Source organism: Cucurbita moschata, unplaced genomic scaffold (assembly GCF_002738365.1).
Source record: "Cucurbita moschata cultivar Rifu unplaced genomic scaffold, Cmos_1.0 Cmo_Scf00062, whole genome shotgun sequence".
NCBI classification, from domain to species: Eukaryota; Viridiplantae; Streptophyta; class Magnoliopsida; order Cucurbitales; family Cucurbitaceae; genus Cucurbita; species Cucurbita moschata.
In genome coordinates this window covers 56,190-74,508 of record NW_019268578.1, presented here as the reverse complement: position 1 = coordinate 74,508, position 18,319 = coordinate 56,190, and the positions used below count along the sequence as shown (strand labels likewise).

General features: G+C 36.4%; 4 protein-coding genes and 1 long non-coding RNA gene across 5 annotated transcripts; all 5 read left to right on the top strand.

Moving 5' to 3' along the window:
- Positions 1 to 1,089: 1,089 nt before the first annotated feature.
- Positions 1,090 to 1,719, top strand: LOC111437065. The gene is made up of 2 exons (XR_002709386.1): positions 1,090 to 1,279; positions 1,366 to 1,719. It is a non-coding gene; the product is annotated as an uncharacterized LOC111437065 (long non-coding RNA).
- A 5,276-nt stretch (positions 1,720 to 6,995) lies between these two features.
- On the top strand, positions 6,996 to 7,343 carry LOC111437091. Its single transcript, XM_023074926.1, has one exon. It carries the CDS (start codon positions 6,996 to 6,998, stop codon positions 7,341 to 7,343), a length of 348 nt encoding a protein of 115 aa, XP_022930694.1.
- Positions 7,344 to 11,931: 4,588 nt separating this feature from the next.
- LOC111437130 (glycine-rich protein DC7.1-like) lies at positions 11,932 to 12,570 on the top strand. The gene is made up of 2 exons (XM_023074979.1): positions 11,932 to 12,082; positions 12,180 to 12,570. The coding sequence occupies exons 1-2, from the start codon at positions 11,971 to 11,973 to the stop codon at positions 12,368 to 12,370; spliced, it is 303 nt and encodes a 100-aa protein (XP_022930747.1). The 5' UTR covers positions 11,932 to 11,970; the 3' UTR covers positions 12,371 to 12,570.
- A 1,632-nt stretch (positions 12,571 to 14,202) lies between these two features.
- Positions 14,203 to 14,575, top strand: LOC111437090 (cold and drought-regulated protein CORA-like). The gene is made up of 2 exons (XM_023074925.1): positions 14,203 to 14,340; positions 14,415 to 14,575. The coding sequence occupies exons 1-2, from the start codon at positions 14,232 to 14,234 to the stop codon at positions 14,573 to 14,575; spliced, it is 270 nt and encodes an 89-aa protein (XP_022930693.1). The 5' UTR covers positions 14,203 to 14,231.
- A 3,265-nt stretch (positions 14,576 to 17,840) lies between these two features.
- On the top strand, positions 17,841 to 18,257 carry LOC111437129 (cold and drought-regulated protein CORA-like). Its single transcript, XM_023074978.1, has 2 exons — positions 17,841 to 17,953; positions 18,031 to 18,257. Exons 1-2 carry the CDS (start codon positions 17,841 to 17,843, stop codon positions 18,239 to 18,241), a joined length of 324 nt encoding a protein of 107 aa, XP_022930746.1. The 3' UTR covers positions 18,242 to 18,257.
- The last annotated feature ends 62 nt before the right edge of the window (positions 18,258 to 18,319 follow it).

Here is an 18,319-nt window from a genome sequence, read left to right as displayed (position 1 = left end):
TGATTATTCTAACCTTTTCTCACAAACTTATCCTTTTCATTTTTTCGAACATTGACTTCGAAGGAGACTTGTATATGTATTCTTGGATATGGCCTTCCGCGCACTCACGCTCGTGAAAAAGCTTGGAGGGAAAGGAGCGCGCATAATATCATGATGTATATAATATCATAGCATACACGTTCGTACTAATCATAACGGGGAAGTATCTTAATGCAAATGACATATAAAATGTATGAGGGCTCCCAGCTTTAAATCCTGGTATATGTGTATGGTACATGTCATGCCTCGTTTTGTCATAACACAACTTTCATGAATAACATAGGTGGTTTAATAGTTTTATCATAAACGCGAAGTGAACATGGTAACATAGTGTGCATGTCATAACATATAGAGGTATCATGCATCATACGATATGGAAAGTCACAACTAGATATATAACATAACACAACATCTCATGACATCAAATATAACACGACAGAACATAATACGTGTCAGACAATCACAAAGTACGACACGTCAGAGCGTGTGTCGTTCATACATCATACAATTAATTCAATCAAACCAATAGTAAAACCATTTAAGCCGAAGTCATTATGCTCCCTTGATGCTATCTCAAAGTTGCTCCTTAAAATCTAATTTTACCTAAGGAATCCCATAATCATATAACTAAAAACTCTACTATGAGAATTGACTCATCTCATTTGCATAAAGTAATCTAAACTTCGCTTGAAAAGTAGCCATATTAATCTTAAACGTCTTCGAAAGCGTAAAAAACACCCTTCAAAGAGTCAAAATCGATGAGACTCAAGCTAGATTAGTTGAGAAGTCGAACTGGAGCCGTCAGAAAATGTATTCTTCAACTACCTCCGAATCACCAAAGTGAGACGAAACTGTGCAATTATTGTGACACGGTAAGTCAAGTGACCTCCCTTCTATATTGAACTCAAACTTCCTGATAAGCTGTCTTATTTTAATTAATTATTTATATATTTCAAATTTTCGGTAGTTAACATCGAGGACTCGAAGATATTTATAAGGTGTATGCGATTGAAATAACATGTCCCTCTCCCATGGCCTATAAAAACACAATGGAATGAGGAAACCAATCACTCAAGTTCATCTCAAACCCACCATAGTTGTTGTTGAGTATAGTGATAAGAGATATCAACTAAGATGAGTGGTGGGAAGGGTTGGGTCTTTTTGGCTTTCTTGCTCTTCTTTTTCCTCTTCTCCTCGGAGCTGGCTGCTGCCCGGAAGCTGATGGTGGCCGGAAACAATGGTGAGGTTCTTACATATTGTGCAGCCTACGGTTTTAGTTTTGGTTAAGTATATATAGTGAAAGCTTAAATTTGTTTTTGGATGCAGCAGCGGTCATACATGAAGGCCGCACCACTTTCGTCACCCCCCGCACACGAAACCCCAACAAACCCGTTTGCGATCGCCCAGGTCGTTATGGTGATTGCTTCCCACGGCCAACCCCACCCGGAGTCTGCAATCCTTATTCACGAAATTGCCCTCCGCAGAACTGAAGTGGACATTAAGATCAAACACCATGGAAACTAAATAAACTAACCCACACCTACCTGGGTTTTGATTACTATCTATCTTATGTGTATTGAATCCTATTTATATGGTTATAAGTTTGGGAGATTTGTGTTTTATCTCGAGGTTGCATGAGTATAATTGGAGTAAGATACGTGATTAAGTGTTCACAAGCTATTATTTATCTAAACGTTCATATCTAACCGTAACTAAAAATTTAAAATTCTTACCTTTAATTATCTTTCGATCGCTATCGGTGATTCAAAAGTCCATATTAATCGTTCTTAATGTTTTGAGCAACTTTTAAGAAGGATGCTCGACCAAAAGACGCTTTTAAATACTTATCTGATGTGTAAACGATTATGAATTTTGAGCAAATCCTATCAATTAAGTTTATGAATTTTCAATACTTATCTGATTTAGATTTTTCATTGCAAATATTTGACGATTTTCAAGTGAATAGTTAGATTGATGTATTGAACAAATTTCAAATGGACTCTCATATGGGTTTAAATATATTTTATTAATCAATTTTCATTTATTGACGGTAGGTCACCCTACCCTACTAAGGACCTATAGTTGAACTCACATGCGTGATAGGACAAGTTGTTTCTATTGATATAATCCCTAAATGCAAGTTGATCCTTCACAAATTGTTTGTAATTATAACTAGGTCAAAATTTCATTTTACACATCATTACATCTTTTAAAGTACCATTCATTCTTTAATTAACAATTTGTTTATCATCCAACTATAAATTAAATTCCTCTCGAGCCAATGAGAGGATGGGACCATTGTTAAGTCCCAAAATTAACACTTAATGAAACTATTCATCTACTTTTCCTATGTGGGTAGACATATTGAATCGGCTACAAAAAAAACAATTCTCACTCATACAAATCAAAGAATAAGTTCTCACAGGTAGAAGTTCTTAACTCAATTGAGATTAAAATTGGGTTGCATATGATCATCCTATGAAATATTAATCTTCATAATTAACAAATTTACAAAAAAAAAAAGATTAAATATTTCATGGTCTAGTCTTATACAAACTCATTATATATGATATCTCCACTCACATGTCTCCATATGAACAATTTAGATCAAATCATTTGTGACAATTACAAAGTTGGTTGTATTAGTACTTGATGTATAATTATAAACCCTTTAAGTTATTACAGGAATATGATATTCACACTTATATCACTCATACAATATTAAGTGCCATCTAAACAAAAATGTGGCATAAATCAATATATAAATACTCGGTTAGTAGCTTACTTGTTGGTTCTTAAAATTTTAAACTATTTCAATTACCATGTTTAAGTTCCATATTATCCGAAACAATAACGACTATAAATTAATATTATTATCTATAAAATATCTTCCTATGTTCTTGAATAAACAATAAAACAAAACTCGTTTCCTTTAATGTAAGACTTTTCCAAACAATAATGCAATAATGCAATCTATGCTTGGTACACTTTTGGTTACAACTTTGTACGTGTGTAAACTAATTTTTTTTTTCAAAGAAGGTAGGTCAAAAGACTTACAATGTGGGCATCCCACTATCGTTACAATTTTCTGAAAGATAACTTTCTTTCATGAGGGCTATAGCTTCGTCAACTTTGGTTGGCTTCAAGAAAAGAAGCGGTTCTCCCATATTCTTGATCCCCCAGCAGATAAAGTACATTACATAGTCCGTTTTAGGGATTGGCGACTTACCCATTCAGTGACTTTGGCACTGGACGTTCCAAAAATGGGGTACTATCGGGTCGGGTGAATTCAATAATAGACGCCTGTTGGCATTCCAGCCTTCCTTCTCCTTTCAGGGCCTACCCGAAAGAGAATCCAGTGTTTCTTGGTCGTGAATATCTGAATAGGACGAACCGCCCCGTGGTTTGCTTCGGAACAAAACAATTAGAATTAGGCTCGTTGAACTGGAATGTGTATTATCCATATAGGGGATCTTTCAATGGAGAAGATCCGTCGACCTAAGACGAAGAGAAGGGTCTATCTATTTTATTTAGTTATTCAGTTAAACCAATGATTCGTTATTGTAACAGATAGCAACAAACATTTCATCCGGGAAAAGCCATCTTTTTCTCAACAATGTCTTTGTCATTTGATCCAATAGCGTTCCGTTAGATAGGAACAGATTTGATAAATACTGATAACTCTCGGATGGAGTATTAGAACGGAAAAATCCATTAGATAATGAACTATTGTTGAAAGTCAAGACTACTGATTCTTTCTTCTACTCTTCCTATTCTCTCGTTCGTTCACCTTCTTATTCTATCATTCGGTAATTAAAGAAACTGAACCTCTTTTTACACTATTTCGGAAACCCAAGGACTCAATCGTAGATCACATGTTGGTATTTTTGGAAAGGTGTGGAAACCTCTCGGTAATAGAGACATTTTAAAACTATAAGATTGACGACAATACTGGCCAAAGCAAACAATATCTCCTAGAGGTGGGCTTGAGTTATTACAAATGGTATCAGAGCTAGACACCGAGTAGTGTGTCAACAAGAACGTTGGCCCTCAAAAGAGGTAGATTGTGAGATCTCACATTGATTGAAGAGAGAAACGAACCATTCCTTATAAAAATGTGGAAACCTCTCTTTGGTAAACACGTTTTAAAACCGTCAAGCTAATAAAGATGCGTAACAAGTCAAAGTTGATGATATCTACTAGCGATGAGCTCGTAAGATCCATACTGAAAAAAAAAAAAAAAAAACACAACCCACATGAAAAAGTTGGCAAATTTTGTTGTTATTAGGACCCATTCCGATCATTTCCCCATCCCTTGCCTATAAAAACACATTGTTATATGGAAACCAATCACTCAATTTCATCTCAAACCCACTTTACTTGTTGTGTATCAATAAGTTAAAATGAGTTGTGGAAAGGGTTCAGTTTTCTTGGCCTTCTTCTTCTTCCTTCTCCTCGTCTCCTCCGAGCTGGCTGCAGCCAGGGAGCTAGTGGTGGCCGGAAAAAATGGTGAGCTTCTTAGCCGTTCTCTTTTAATATCTTAAATTTAATGAATTCAGTAGATATTGTCTGTTTTGAATTTCTTCCCTTCAAAAATTTTCACACAGTGTTTAGTTCTGCTTCCCAACCGATATGAGATCTCACATTAAACTTGTTTCGAGATGCAGGAGCGGCCAAACGTAAGCCCTACCCCATTTTTTACAGCTTAATCCCCATCAGACCCAATTGCAGTAATCCCAACCATTATCATAAATGCAGCTCAAAATCGGTCCCAAAACACCAAGATCACTGCGATACTAAGTCAAAAAAGTGCAATGATCCACAAAACTGAAGTGGAAATAAGTAAATAAACTCACAACTATGTGGGTTTTAATTATGTTTTAATCTCTTTAAGCCCTTCATCTCTTTCTTTACTTTCCATAATTGTCCATCTTATGTGTTCTTGGATCTTTGTTGTGTGTATTGAATACTATTTATATGGTTACAAGTTCGGGAGATTTGTGTTTTATGTCGAGGATGCGCCGGTATAATTCGTAACTCGATGAGTTTATATCATCTGTGAGGTTTTATCTAAAAAACGTTAATTTACATGTGTGTAATTTTTTTTGATTTTCAAGTGAGTAGTTTAATTTTTCTAAAAAAACGTGTATACCTATGAGAATTGATGTATGAACGAGTTGTAAATTGATTTTCATATAACAGTTTATAGGGCTCATCGATAGAATTATAACTTTGCATACGTGTAAATTATCAAATGGACTCTAGCAAAAGTTTAAAATTTAAATAGATATAAAATATAATTGTCAAACGTATAAAGTGATTTCAAGGTAGGAAAAAAAAAATAATTTGAAACTAGCCAAATTTTAGGAAAAAAAAAATTAGAGAAGCAATTGAGCAAGCTACCAATCAAACAAAATGATAAATTCAACTAGTGGGTGCTTTTTTCTTGGACCTAAATTTCATTTGTCAGTCGTTATTAGGTTGAAAGTGTGAGATCTCATCTCGATTGGAGAGGAGAACGAAACATTCTTTATAAGGGTTTAGAAACCAATTCGTATTAAACGGTTTCAAAACTATGAGGTTGACGACGATACGTAACGGGCTGAGGTGGACAATATTTGCTAGCGATGAGTTTAAACTGTTATAAATGGTATCAGAGTCAGACACCAAGCGGTGTACTAGTAAGGACACTGTCCCCAAGGAGGGGTGTGATTATGAGATCCCATGGAATGGAGAGAGGAACGAAACATTCCTTGTAAGAAGTGAAAATCTCTTAGACACATTTTAAAACTGCGAGGTTGACAGCAAAACGTAACTGACAAAAACAGACAATATCTGTTAACGGTTAGCTTGAGCTATTATAGAAAAACTTAGATTAAATCAAGGATAGACTTTTGGTCACAATAGGGGAGGTCGTTCCCCAAGCAACAAGTACCACATACGAACAAAATATCAAACCGTAGAGATCGAAATTCTAACTTTTAAAATAAAAAAAAATAAAACTTATTTTTTTTCGAAAAGTATAAATTTTAGATGACAATAAATCTAGTTATAGCTATTGTTCTATCACCTAATATCTGCAAAACTCAATATTCACCTTAATTAAGTGTCACTTATGCAAAATAACAATAGAAAAATATATAATTAAAAGTTTAATGATTAAAATGGAATAAATTTAACCAAACTAAACTTAATAATTAAGATATATACGTCTAAAATTATAAATAATTCTAATATATTTAAAACAAAATTTGCAATTTATTTAGATAATCAAAAAAAGGAAATAATCTAAAACAAATTTAAATGGAAAAATTCAAACTCAAATATATCATGCAAATAAGGACAATATTTTAAAGTATAAAATTACGAGAAATTAAAGAAACAAATTCAAAACAATAAATAAAAATTATGAAGAGCATCTATTAATATTTCTCATTAAAACTCAATTTCCATCCATTCCCATCCAAAAATACCTATAAATTTTTTAATTTTTTAATAATATCTTTAAAATTTTTTAAAAAAATTTAAAACATGATTATAGAAACGGTTAATAATTTATTTCAAAATACCTAAAACGCCCCTGAATTTTGAAAAGGGTTTTATAAAGCACTCAAACTTCCAAATTTTCATTAATACTCTTAAATTTTTTTAAAAACTTAAAAAAATAAATAAATACTTTTACCGTTAATAAAACCGTCACTATCCCATTTTAAAAAAATTAAAAGTACAGTTAATAAACCGTCCACATTTTAAAAATACCCATAAATTTTGTATTAGTACACTTAACCTAATTTTTTTTTTTTTGGTAATTTCTTTTAACATCTAAATTAATAATAAGAAACCCTAAATCAATAATTAACCAAACCCCTCTTCCCTAAAATAGCAATAGAAGTGGCCGCCAAGGGCTTTTATAAAATCTTCATCCAAAGAATCATAAGCCATTAGGGTTTTTGAAGATGAGCGTAGAATTGCTAGACAGCGCCACCGTAGTGAGCTTCGTGGAGGACGAGGAAGCCTTCGGCGCCGCCATTAGGGAGCGTTTCAGGCACCTTGACGTCGACGGCGATGGCGCGCTGTCGTACACAGAGATGTTGAAGGAGTTTGGAAGCGATGAGGTTTGTTGTGCGTACGAAACGGAGTCGAATGGAAAAGTTGATTTGGAGAAGTTCATGAGGGGAATGAAGAAGATGATGATGGCCATTGCTGAGGGATTAGGGTTCTTGCCGATTCATATGGCGCTGCAAAAAGATGGGTTGTTGATGAAAGCTGTTCAGAGAGAAGCCGCTGCCATGGTAGATGCTTGAATTGTTCTTGTTCTTGTTCTTTATTTTTTTACTAGTTCTTTAAAACAATTTTACTAGGAATTTGTCATTTTCTCTATCAAAAGTTTTTAAGTTTCAATTCTATACTTTTCACAATTTTGATTCATTCTTTTGTTTTTATATATAATATTTGATTAGATTAAATAGAATAGTGGTTAATTCATGTACACCTCCTCGGGTCACGTGCTCACTAGCTTCTGCCTTGGTTTGACCTTAAACTATTTCTTATTGGGAGGGTATCACTATAATATAATTTGTAAGGACTGATTCCTGACATTTACATTTAGATCACGATTCAAAATTTGGATTATTTCCCTCCATACACCCCAACAAATCAATATAGGTCCTTTCAACATGCTATGCCATCACTCACGTGTATCCTAGGAAAATCTATGTCATCGCTCTATGCCATCGTTCGCGTGCAACCTAGGGAAATCTATGCCATCGCTCGCGTGCAACCTAGGGAAATCTATGCCATCGCTCGCGTGCAACCTAGGGAAATCTATGCCATCGCTCGCGTGCATCCTAGGGAAATCTATGCCATCGCTCGCGTGCATCCTAGGGAAATCTATGCCATCGCTCGCGTGCATCCTAGGGAAATCTATGCCATCGCTCGCGTGCATCCTAGGGAAATCTATGCCATCGCTCGCGTGCATCCTAGGGAAATCTATGCCATCGCTCGCGTGCATCCTAGGGAAATCTATGCCATCGCTCGCGTGCAACCTAGGGAAATCTATGCCATCGCTCGCGTGCAACCTAGGGAAATCTATGCCATCGCTCGCGTGCAACCTAGGGAAATCTATGCCATCGCTCGCGTGCAACCTAGGGAAATCTTTGCCATCGCTCGCGTGCATCCTAGGGAAATCTTTGCCATCGCTCGCGTGCATCCTAGGGAAATCTTTGCCATCGCTCGCGTGCATCCTAGGGAAATCTATGCCATCGCTCGCGTGCATCCTAGGGAAATCTATGCCATCGCTCGCGTGCAACCTAGGGAAATCTTTGCCATCGCTCGCGTGCAACCTAGGGAAATCTATGCCATCGCTCGCGTGCAACCTAGGGAAATCTTTGCCATCGCTCGCGTGCATCCTAGGGAAATCTTTGCCATCGCTCGCGTGCAACCTAGGGAAATCTTTGCCATCGCTCGCGTGCATCCTAGGGAAATCTATGCCATCGCTCGCGTGCATCCTAGGGAAATCTATGCCATCGCTCGCGTGCATCCTAGGGAAATCTATGCCATCGCTCGCGTGCATCCTAGGGAAATCTATGCCATCGCTCGCGTGCAACCTAGGGAAATCTATGCCATCGCTCGCGTGCAACCTAGGGAAATCTATGCCATCGCTCGCGTGCAACCTAGGGAAATCTATGCCATCGCTCGCGTGCAACCTAGGGAAATCTATGCCATCGCTCGCGCGCATCGTAGGGAAATCTATGCCATCGCTCGCGCGCATCGTAGGGAAATCTATGCCATCGCTCGCGCGCATCGTAGGGAAATCTATGCCATCGCTCGCGTGCATCGTAGGGAAATCTATGCCATCGCTCGCGTGCAACCTAGGGAAATCTTTGCCATCGCTCGCGCGCATTGTCGGGAAATCTTTGCCATCGCTCGCGTGCATCGTAGGGAAATCTTTGCCATCGCTCGCGCGCATCGTAGGGAAATCTTTGCCATCGCTCGCGCGCATCGTAGGGAAATCTTTGACATCTCTCGCGCGCATCGTAGGGAAATCTTTGCCATCGCTCGCGCGCATCGTAGGGAAATCTTTGCCATCGCTCGCGCACATCGTAGGGAAATCTTTGCCATCGCTCGCGCGCATCGTAGGGAAATCTTTGCCATCGCTCGCGCGCATCGTAGAGAAATCTATGCCATCGCTCGCGCGCATCGTAGGGAAATCTTTGCCATCGCTCGCGCGCATCGTAGGGAAATCTTTGCCATCGCTCGCGCGCATCGTAGGGAAATCTTTGCCATCGCTCGCGCGCATGGTAGGGAAATCTTTGCCATCGCTCGCGCGCATCGTAGGGAAATCTTTGCCATCGCTCGCGCGCATCGTAGGGAAATCTTTCGCTCGCGCGCATCGTCGGGAAATCTTTGCCATCGCTCGCGCGCATCGTAGGGAAATCTTTGCCATCGCTCGCGCGCATCGTAGGGAAATCTTTGCCATCGCTCACGCGCATCCTCGAAAAATCTTTGAGAGGTCATCTAATATAGAATTGCTCCAAGTATTTTAACTTTCTATGATTGAGCTCTTGAAAAAGAAGGTGCACTTCATTGTGAAAAGATATAGATAGTAACTTTAATTTTTTTTTTCAAGTTTCTTAGTTATATTATTCTCATGATCCCTCTTATTTAGATATGGTCTTGATTTATTTATGTATCCCTTATTAGTGTCACATCCGAAGTATTTGAAATTACGAGGCATGTCATATTTATGTATCCCTTCTTAGTGTCACATCTGAAGTATTTGAAATTATGAGGCATGTCATATGAAAACGTGTTAGGTAGAGTTGGCCCTAAGATACACATCTTACCAATTTAGATGCACGTCTTACCAATTTTAGTGAAAATGCCAAATGGTTGACAAATGGTTGCGATTTATATTATAAAACAACATAATTATTGATTTAATATTAATAGCTATTTTATTATTTTTATTTACTATCTAAATTAACTCTGACCTAAAAATTTAAAATTATAGGGGTAGACTATGTGAATGACACATTAATAAAAAAAAATAAAAAATTTAAAAAAAATTTAAAAAAGCCTATAGTAAATTAATAAGATTGGTTTTATTGGTAACATTATTGATATTACCTACTTTGTTATAGATATAAATGACTTGATCTGAATAATTCATATAATAATTCATGAATTATTCATATGAAGGCATATGAGTGAGATCTGAATAATTCATATAATAATTCATATGAAGGCATATGAGTGAGAATGTTATATACAATGAATTTGTATAAGATCAAATTCTAAAATATTTATTCAATCTTTACAAATTTATCAATTGAGAAAATTAATATTTCAACGTAATCATCATATGCTACTCAATCTCAACTGTCCCTATTCTGGACTACATACGTGCTATCTTGTAACGGTCCGGTTTTCACACACTATCACAATTCATCCCCTTCAGGGCCCAACATATTTTCTAACACTTGTTCCTTACTCTAATCGGATGTGTGACTCCACCAAATCCACTCCCTTCAGAGCCCAATGTCCTTGCTGACACACAACCTTGTATCTACTCATTCGGGGGATAGCCTCCTATAGTTTTCTTTTGGTTTTTCCTTTCAGGTTTCTCCTCAGAGCTTTAAAACGAGCCTGTTAGGGAAAAGTTTCCACATCCTTATAAATGGTGTTTTGTTCTATTTCCTACCCAATATGGGATATCACTCATATAGTTTTTTTTTTTTTTTAATTTTTTTTAATTTTATATAGTATTAATTGCATTCATAAAATGGATTGTATTAAGTGCATTTAAGAGTCTGAAATGAAAGGACCTGACATACTTCATTTCCTAGCAGTGCCAACCAAATTTGACCATGCTAGCACCCTATTTCGAACATAATTTTAAAAAGACACAAAATGAAGTTTTCAAATAGTCTTAGAAATGGATTGGACATAGTTTTGAGATTTATTTGAAATGAATTATTAATATGATGGGTCAGATCACCCCACCATGTTACACAAGATGTTGCCCCATCCTTGTAAATGAAATAATCTCCATGAGAAGCTGTGCCTGACATAAACAATGATGTACTAGAACCCACTAGATTAATGCAAGGATCCACATTTGATTTGCACAATGAATATGCCCATTTCAAAGTTTACTCATCACCCAATACCCTTTTTCAATATGTTGATTATTATTTAGATCATTTTCAAGTGGTTCTGGATCATCATCATGTCAAATTTTTTTGTTCAATATTTTGAACCGTTTTGGTCTTATAACCGTAAACCCACCGCCAGTAGATATTGTCTTCTTTTGAGTCTTTTGAACTTCCCCTCAAAGTTTTAAAATGTGTTTGCTAAGGAGAGACTTTCACACCCTTATAAAGAATACTTCATTTTCCTCCCTAACTAACGTAGGATCTCACAGGTCCACTTGCATGAAAATAATTTGACAGAACAATATTTAGACATGTCGACTTTTCGTCTAACATTCTAACGAGTTTTGAACTTTAAAATAGTTTTAAAACAGTTAAGAGACGTCGATTTGAATTTAAAGTTGCACGATGATAACTAGTGTATTGATGATTGTGGGGAGGAGTCCCACATTGGGTAATTAAAGATTTGATCATGGGTTTATAAGTAAATAATACTTCGATACGAGGCTGTTTAAAAAATTCAAAAGCAAAACCATGAGAGCTTATCGTACCATTGTAGAGGTTCGTAGTCGTGAAACATTATCATTCCCTAGAGATAAGATTTGGAAGAGAGCTGAGTCATTTCAAAATGTTTTCAACGAAATTATGGGTTAGTCATAAATCCCCATGTCATAATTCAACTCATCTCTTTTATTCTTTATGCCTATAAATACTTCAAAAAGGATGCAAATCTTACTCATCCCATCTCAAAAAATCGATCTTTACTACACACAAAAAAATGAGCTCCAAGGCTTTTGTTTTCCTCGGCCTTCTTTTCGCCTTTGTTCTCCTCATCTCTTCGAATGTGGCTGCGAGCGACCTCGCACACACCTCGGCCAAGAACGAAAATGGTGAGTCTCACATGATAAGATTCTATGACACTTAAAATCTTGACCGTAATGTTTAGTTTAGTTTCACTTGGCGTTAATTTTAATGATGATGTTGTAGTGGCTACAATGGAGACCAATGGCGTAGAGGATGCCAAGTATGGAGGATATGATAGGGGATACCGTCGTGGTCGCTACGATCATGGCGGCCATGATGGGCACGGTCATGGTGGCTACCGTTGCCGGCATGGTTGGTGTCGCTACCGGTGCTGCAGCTACGCCGGTGAAGTGGTGGAGGGTGCAAAGCCATAAGGCATAGTGGGTGTGCTGAAATAATGAAATGGTTTAATGTTTGAGAAATAAATGCATGGGGAATGGAATGCCTCGGCTGTTCTTTCTCCGTGTTTGGTTTTTAGTGTGTTTCTGTTTGCAAATCCGGTTTCTATCTCGATAACTTGAGCATAGTTCAATCGGTAAAAATATCTATCTAAGTAAGCGATAATTAGCAGATATTTATTTCTTTAAAGTCAGAACGTAACCCTACCTTTGTTGATTATTTGATTTCTATCTTAATATTAGGTTAACTAAAAAAACGTTCTTTTTAGTCAAATTACTTCATATAATTTGTGTTCAATTTTACGAGAAATCCTTAAAAAGAAACCGTCTTAAAGTGAGTGACCATTTTAAATTATTGGAAGCAGGAAAGATGTCCCCCTTTCGCCATTTCCTATGTTCATAAGCTGGACACCATGCCAAAATAAAATGATTGATTATCCTTAAGTTTCCATCTCACTCTACCCCACTTGTATAGGTCGATGGAAGCGAAACCAACCAGTCAATCCATTATTTTTTTTATTATGTATTATCTAAGAGGTTTCTATACCCTTACCCTTATATCCTTACGAAAGATATTTCATTTTTCTCTCTAATCGATCTGGAATCTCACAATTCACCTCTCATGATGGCCTAGCGTCCTCATTGATACACTGATCGATGTCTGGCTCTGATACCATTTGTAACAACTCAAGTCCTGTTAGCAGATATTATCCGTTTTGGCTCGTTATGCTTTGCCTGCAGTCTCACAAATTTTAGAACGCGTTTTTTAGGGAGAGGTTTCCACGCCCTTATAAAAAAAAATTTGTTTGCCTCTCCAACCGATGTGAGATCTCACTCTTTTTTCTTCTTCACTCCATCCTTAGATTTGAAGTCAAAATCAATACCAATCGAGTAATTGGCTAAAGGACATCCCTAGTTTTGAAGCATGACTATATATGTATAGTATTAATGGTATTAACTACATTTAAGGGCTCATTTGTGGCAATGTATAAATGAAAGAACCTAACACACTCACTCCCTTTCTCTAACGCGCCAGCCATATTTGAATTAAATTTTAGGAAGAACAAGAGATCTTGTCAAATGACCCCATGTTACACTAGTGGTTATCCTCATCTCTGCAGCTGAAATAGTCTCCCCAATAAGCTTTGCTCTGACATAAACACTGATGAATTAGACCCCTCTTAATAAATGCTAACAACTACTTCTGAATTTCTCAATCAATATACCAATTTGAAAGTTTGAAAATGGTGCACCTACATTTATTAAAAAGGTTTACTGATTCTTGATCAATTCGATCGTGTATGACATAACTTCGATGCTTAAATTAAGCACGAGAATTTGAGTGATGCAAGAGTTTTAGGTATGAGAAAAGGCCTTCTCTTTGAGTTAAAAAGAGAGCTTTCACCCATTCTATCTCCATCATGTCGTATACCTTTAATTGTCGGGTCTAAATTCTTCCCATCTGTAACAGTCCAAATCCACAGCTAGTACATGTTTGCTTTGGCTCATTACGCACGGTCGTCATCAGTCTTATAATTTTAAAATGCGTCTAATAAAGAAAGATTTTTACGCCTTTATAAGAAATGTTCGTTCCCCTCTCTAACCAATTATAGATATTGTGAGACCCTACATTAGTTGGAGAGAGTAACAAAACATTTTTTATAAATGTATGGAAACCCGTTTTAAAATCTAAAATCATAAGGCTGATGACAATATATACTAGCGGTGGGTTTGAACTATTACATAGTCTCCCTATTGATGCCTATAAATACATATTAGAGTGATGCACATCTTATTCATCCCATCTTCCAAAACAAATCTCTTATTACACACAAAAATGAGTTCCAAGGCTTTTGTTTTCTTTGGTCTTCTTTTCGCCTTTGTTTTCCTCATCTCTTCCGAGTTGTCCGCTAGAGACCTGGCGAAGACCTCGGAAACGGACAATGGTGAGTCTTATCATATAAGAACTTTCTTTAAAAAATGTGAAATGTTTATCTATTGATAAATTTTTATGTTGTAGAGGTGAGGTTGGAGATCAATAGCATAGAGGATGCCAAATATGATAGAGGTTATGGAGGCCATGATCATGGTGGTTACCACGGTGGTGGTTACGGCGGCCGTGGAGGTTATGGCCATGGTGGCTACGGCGGCCACAATGGTCACGGTGGCGGCCGTGGATGAAATTTTTTATAAATCCTCCTTGGGATAGGCCTTGCATGGGATACTAATTTTAATATCACTCAAAACAAATATATTTTTATTAAAATAAAACATGTAAATAATTTATGTGGATCAAAATAAAAAAAAAAAAACAAAAACGAACTTAATATCATCCGTAATTATGTAGAAGATTTAGATCGTTGTAGCCATTTATTTAATATCAATATATCATTGAAATCATTATCTATATATCAACCACGTGTCTAGGAACGTTAATAATGCTGAAAATGATGTTATGTATATCTTTCAATTTTTACACATTATTCCCCCATATGATTCTATTGTATTTGTAACGACCCTAGATTTCACTAACCTAAAGTCGTTACTATATACATAATATAATCACTTTAGGTAGAAATAAGGGGTGGATACCAGGCGGTATGCTAGCAAGAGGACGTTGGGCCATGAAAGGGAGTGAATTGTGAGATACCACATCGATTGGGGAGAGGAACGAGTGCCAACAAGAACGCTGGATCCCGAAGATGGGTGGATTGTGAGATTCTACATCGGTTGGAGAAGAGAATAAAACATTCTTTACAACGGTGTGGAAACTTCCTCTAACAAACACGTTTTAAAAACCTTAAGAAGAAACCCGAAAATAAATAGGACAATATCTACGGACCGTGAACTTGAGCTGCTCATTTAATGAGCGTTGTTTCATGCAATAAATTTTGAAAATTAAGCATAATTTTTTTTTTAAATTTAGGAGGCTATCCATAGGTATTGCTATCCATTCAAATTAAGCATAAAATATATATCTTTATTTTATAAATTTAGAAGGTTATCCATAGGTATTGCTATCCATTCAAATTTTTGAAGAAATATCAACAAAACTCATCTCCCGAACAAAATTGAAACCATTGGGACAATCTTTAATTTCCATTTAAATCCAATGGTCCATCTTCCTATATTCTCTTATAAATACATTCAAAATTTTGCTAATCTTCTCATCCCTTCTACAACTTTCTCCGTATTTCTTTAGCTCGAGCGTTTACAATGAATTCTAAAGTTTTTATCATCCTCGGCCTCCTTTTCGCCGTTGTCATCCTCCTCTCCTTGGAGGAGGCTATAGCTATCGCGAGAGGCTAAAGAACGGTAAAATTTTAATCCATATGTTCATTCGATGATATCGTTAATGATTATGTTTAAATTATGGACTTAGCTTACTATTCCTAGGGCTTTGATTATATCATATAGTTGAAGAAGCCGTGATGGAGACTAATGGAGATGGAATCGAAGGGTTCAGGCATCGTGACATGTACTACCACAACAAGCACCAGCACCACAGGCGCTACCATTGTCGTCACGGTTGCTATGATGATGAGGATGTTAATGAAGATCCACAAGCCAAGCCTAACAATTGAAAACTATGTTGGTTCAAGTCAATGTTATAGTGATTGTATAAGTTATGAATAAATGCCTTATTATGCTTGAGTTGTGAAGGCTTGTTCGTGTCCATGTAAGCTTACCCAACGACAAGGGCATTAGTTAATCTCTACTGTTGAGATTAATTGTGTGTATTTTAAGCTTTATTGTATAAGTTAATTATATAATCATGTGAAATATTGTTCCTAATAATTTCTTTTTTTTTTTTTTTAATTCTAACACTTTTTTATATTCTTTTCATATACTTTTTAAAAGTTTAACATAGCCTTAATAATTCATTTTTATGATTAGTATATCAATTATGGATGATGCTATTTCTCTCTTGGTTGAAGGTGCATGTATAATTAGATACGTGTAACAAGTCGTAGTAGACAAAGTATTCAATCAGACAATGCTACCATTAAAGTTGTCTCATTAAGACTATCAAAGGTAAATCTTAAAATTTGTTTCTTTTTTAAGGCTTGTTGAGATCCAACGTTAGGAAAGGAGAACGAAACATTCTTTATAACAGTGTGGAAACCTCTCCCCTAATAGATGTGTTTTAAAATTGTGAGACTGACAGCGATATGTAACGAGTCAAAGCGGACAATATCTGTTAGCGGTGAGTTTGAGCTATTATAAATGATATCAAAGTCAAACACCGAGCGGTGTACTACCGAGGATGCTGGACTCCACAGGAGTGAATTGTGGGATCCCACATCAATTAAATAGGTGAACAAAATATTTCTTGTAAGGGCTTGGAATCCTTCCAAACAAACTCATTTTAAAACCATGAACCTAACTACAAAATCGTGATATTATTTTAAATTGTCAGCCTTGTTTTGGAAGCCTCTTCAAATAATTTTTCATTAAAATAATCGAATTTAAGGATAAAATTGAGTAATGGAACGTAGCAATTAATACCTACAAAAATAATCTCATCCACTTATAAAGCAAACACAATTTTAAATAAAAATGAAACGTAGCTAATTGATGGGGTATTAATTGCAGCAATCCTTTAAATTGAAACCTTATTTGTAAGGTACCAAACTAGTGGCAAAAGAAATTATGCACATAATTATCACTCAATCCGTCCAAAACTTCAACTTGGTCGATTGGTTGCCATATAGTATGATCATACTTGTTCAGCACGTGCTATTGAAGTATGCAGTATATTGATGCAAACTCTTCTTTAATCTTTGCTTGATTCTTAAGAAGCAAACTCTTCTTTAATCTTTGCTTGATTCTTAAGAAGTGCGTTTGAGGTTTGTGTTGAGCTAATTCATCACGTGTTTTTTTTTTTTTTAAGTCGAGCAAATATATTATTTATATTTATATTTATATTTTTTTCTAAATATAAGATTTTGAAGTCTCATTTCAAAATAGATTAACACCCAACTAAATTATGGGTTATCTTTTAATTGCCAGGTATAAATTCTCTCCATCGCTAATAGTCCAAGTGGATTGTTAGTAGATATTGTTTGGTTTGATCTATTACGTATCGTCATCATGAGCCTCATGATTTCAAAACGCATCTACTAAGGAGAGATTTCCACATCATTATAAATAATGTTTCGTTCCTCTCTCCAACCAAGCATTATATATATTGTGAGATCTCACGTTAGTTGTGGAGAGAGATACAAAACATTTTTTTTTATAAAAGTATGGAAACCTCTCCATGCATTTTAAAATCATAAGACAGATAACAATAGATAACTCATTAAAGTGGACAATATATACTAGGGGTGGAGTTGAACTATTACATAGTCTCTCTACTCTGGTGACTATAAATACATTTAGATTTAGAATGAGGCAGTTACTCATCTCATCTTCAAAAACAAATCTCTTACTACCCACAAAAATGAGTTTCAAGGCTTTTGTTTTCCTCGATCTTTTTTTCGCTTTCGTTCTCCTCATCTCTTCCGAGGTGTCTGCTAGAGACCTAGCGAAAACGTCGGAAAAGGACAATGATGAGTCTTATACGATAAGAACTTTCTTAAAAAAAATGTGAAAGGTTTATTTACTGATAAATTTTATGTTGTAGAGGTGAGGGTGGAGATCAATGGCATAAAGGATGCCAAATATGATAGAGGTTATGGAAGCCATGATCATGGTGGTTACCAAGGTGGTGGTTATGGCCATGGTGGCTATGGCGGCCGTCGTGGCTACAGTGGCCACAATGGCCACAGTTGCCGGTATGGTCGATGTGGCTACAGGTGCTGCAGCTACCCTGGTGAAGTGGTGGAGGGTGCAAAGCCCTAAGGTTTGTGCTTGGTTAGTGTGTGAGTGAAGTTTGAGTAATAAATGCATGGGGAATGGAATGGCTTAGGTTTCCTTTTG

Bases quoted from the DNA above. Each gene is read 5' to 3' on its own strand.
- LOC111437091 (XM_023074926.1), top strand. From the start codon at position 6,996: ATGAGCGTAGAATTGCTAGACAGCGCCACCGTAGTGAGCTTCGTGGAG.
- LOC111437130 (XM_023074979.1), top strand. From the start codon at position 11,971: ATGAGCTCCAAGGCTTTTGTTTTCCTCGGCCTTCTTTTCGCCTTTGTT. The intron at 12,083-12,179 runs GTGAGTCTCACA...ATGATGTTGTAG, and splicing joins CTCGGCCAAGAACGAAAATG to TGGCTACAATGGAGACCAAT.
- LOC111437090 (XM_023074925.1), top strand. From the start codon at position 14,232: ATGAGTTCCAAGGCTTTTGTTTTCTTTGGTCTTCTTTTCGCCTTTGTT. The intron at 14,341-14,414 runs GTGAGTCTTATC...TTTATGTTGTAG, and splicing joins GACCTCGGAAACGGACAATG to AGGTGAGGTTGGAGATCAAT.
- LOC111437129 (XM_023074978.1), top strand. From the start codon at position 17,841: ATGAGTTTCAAGGCTTTTGTTTTCCTCGATCTTTTTTTCGCTTTCGTT. The intron at 17,954-18,030 runs GTCTTATACGAT...TGTAGAGGTGAG, and splicing joins TCGGAAAAGGACAATGATGA to GGTGGAGATCAATGGCATAA.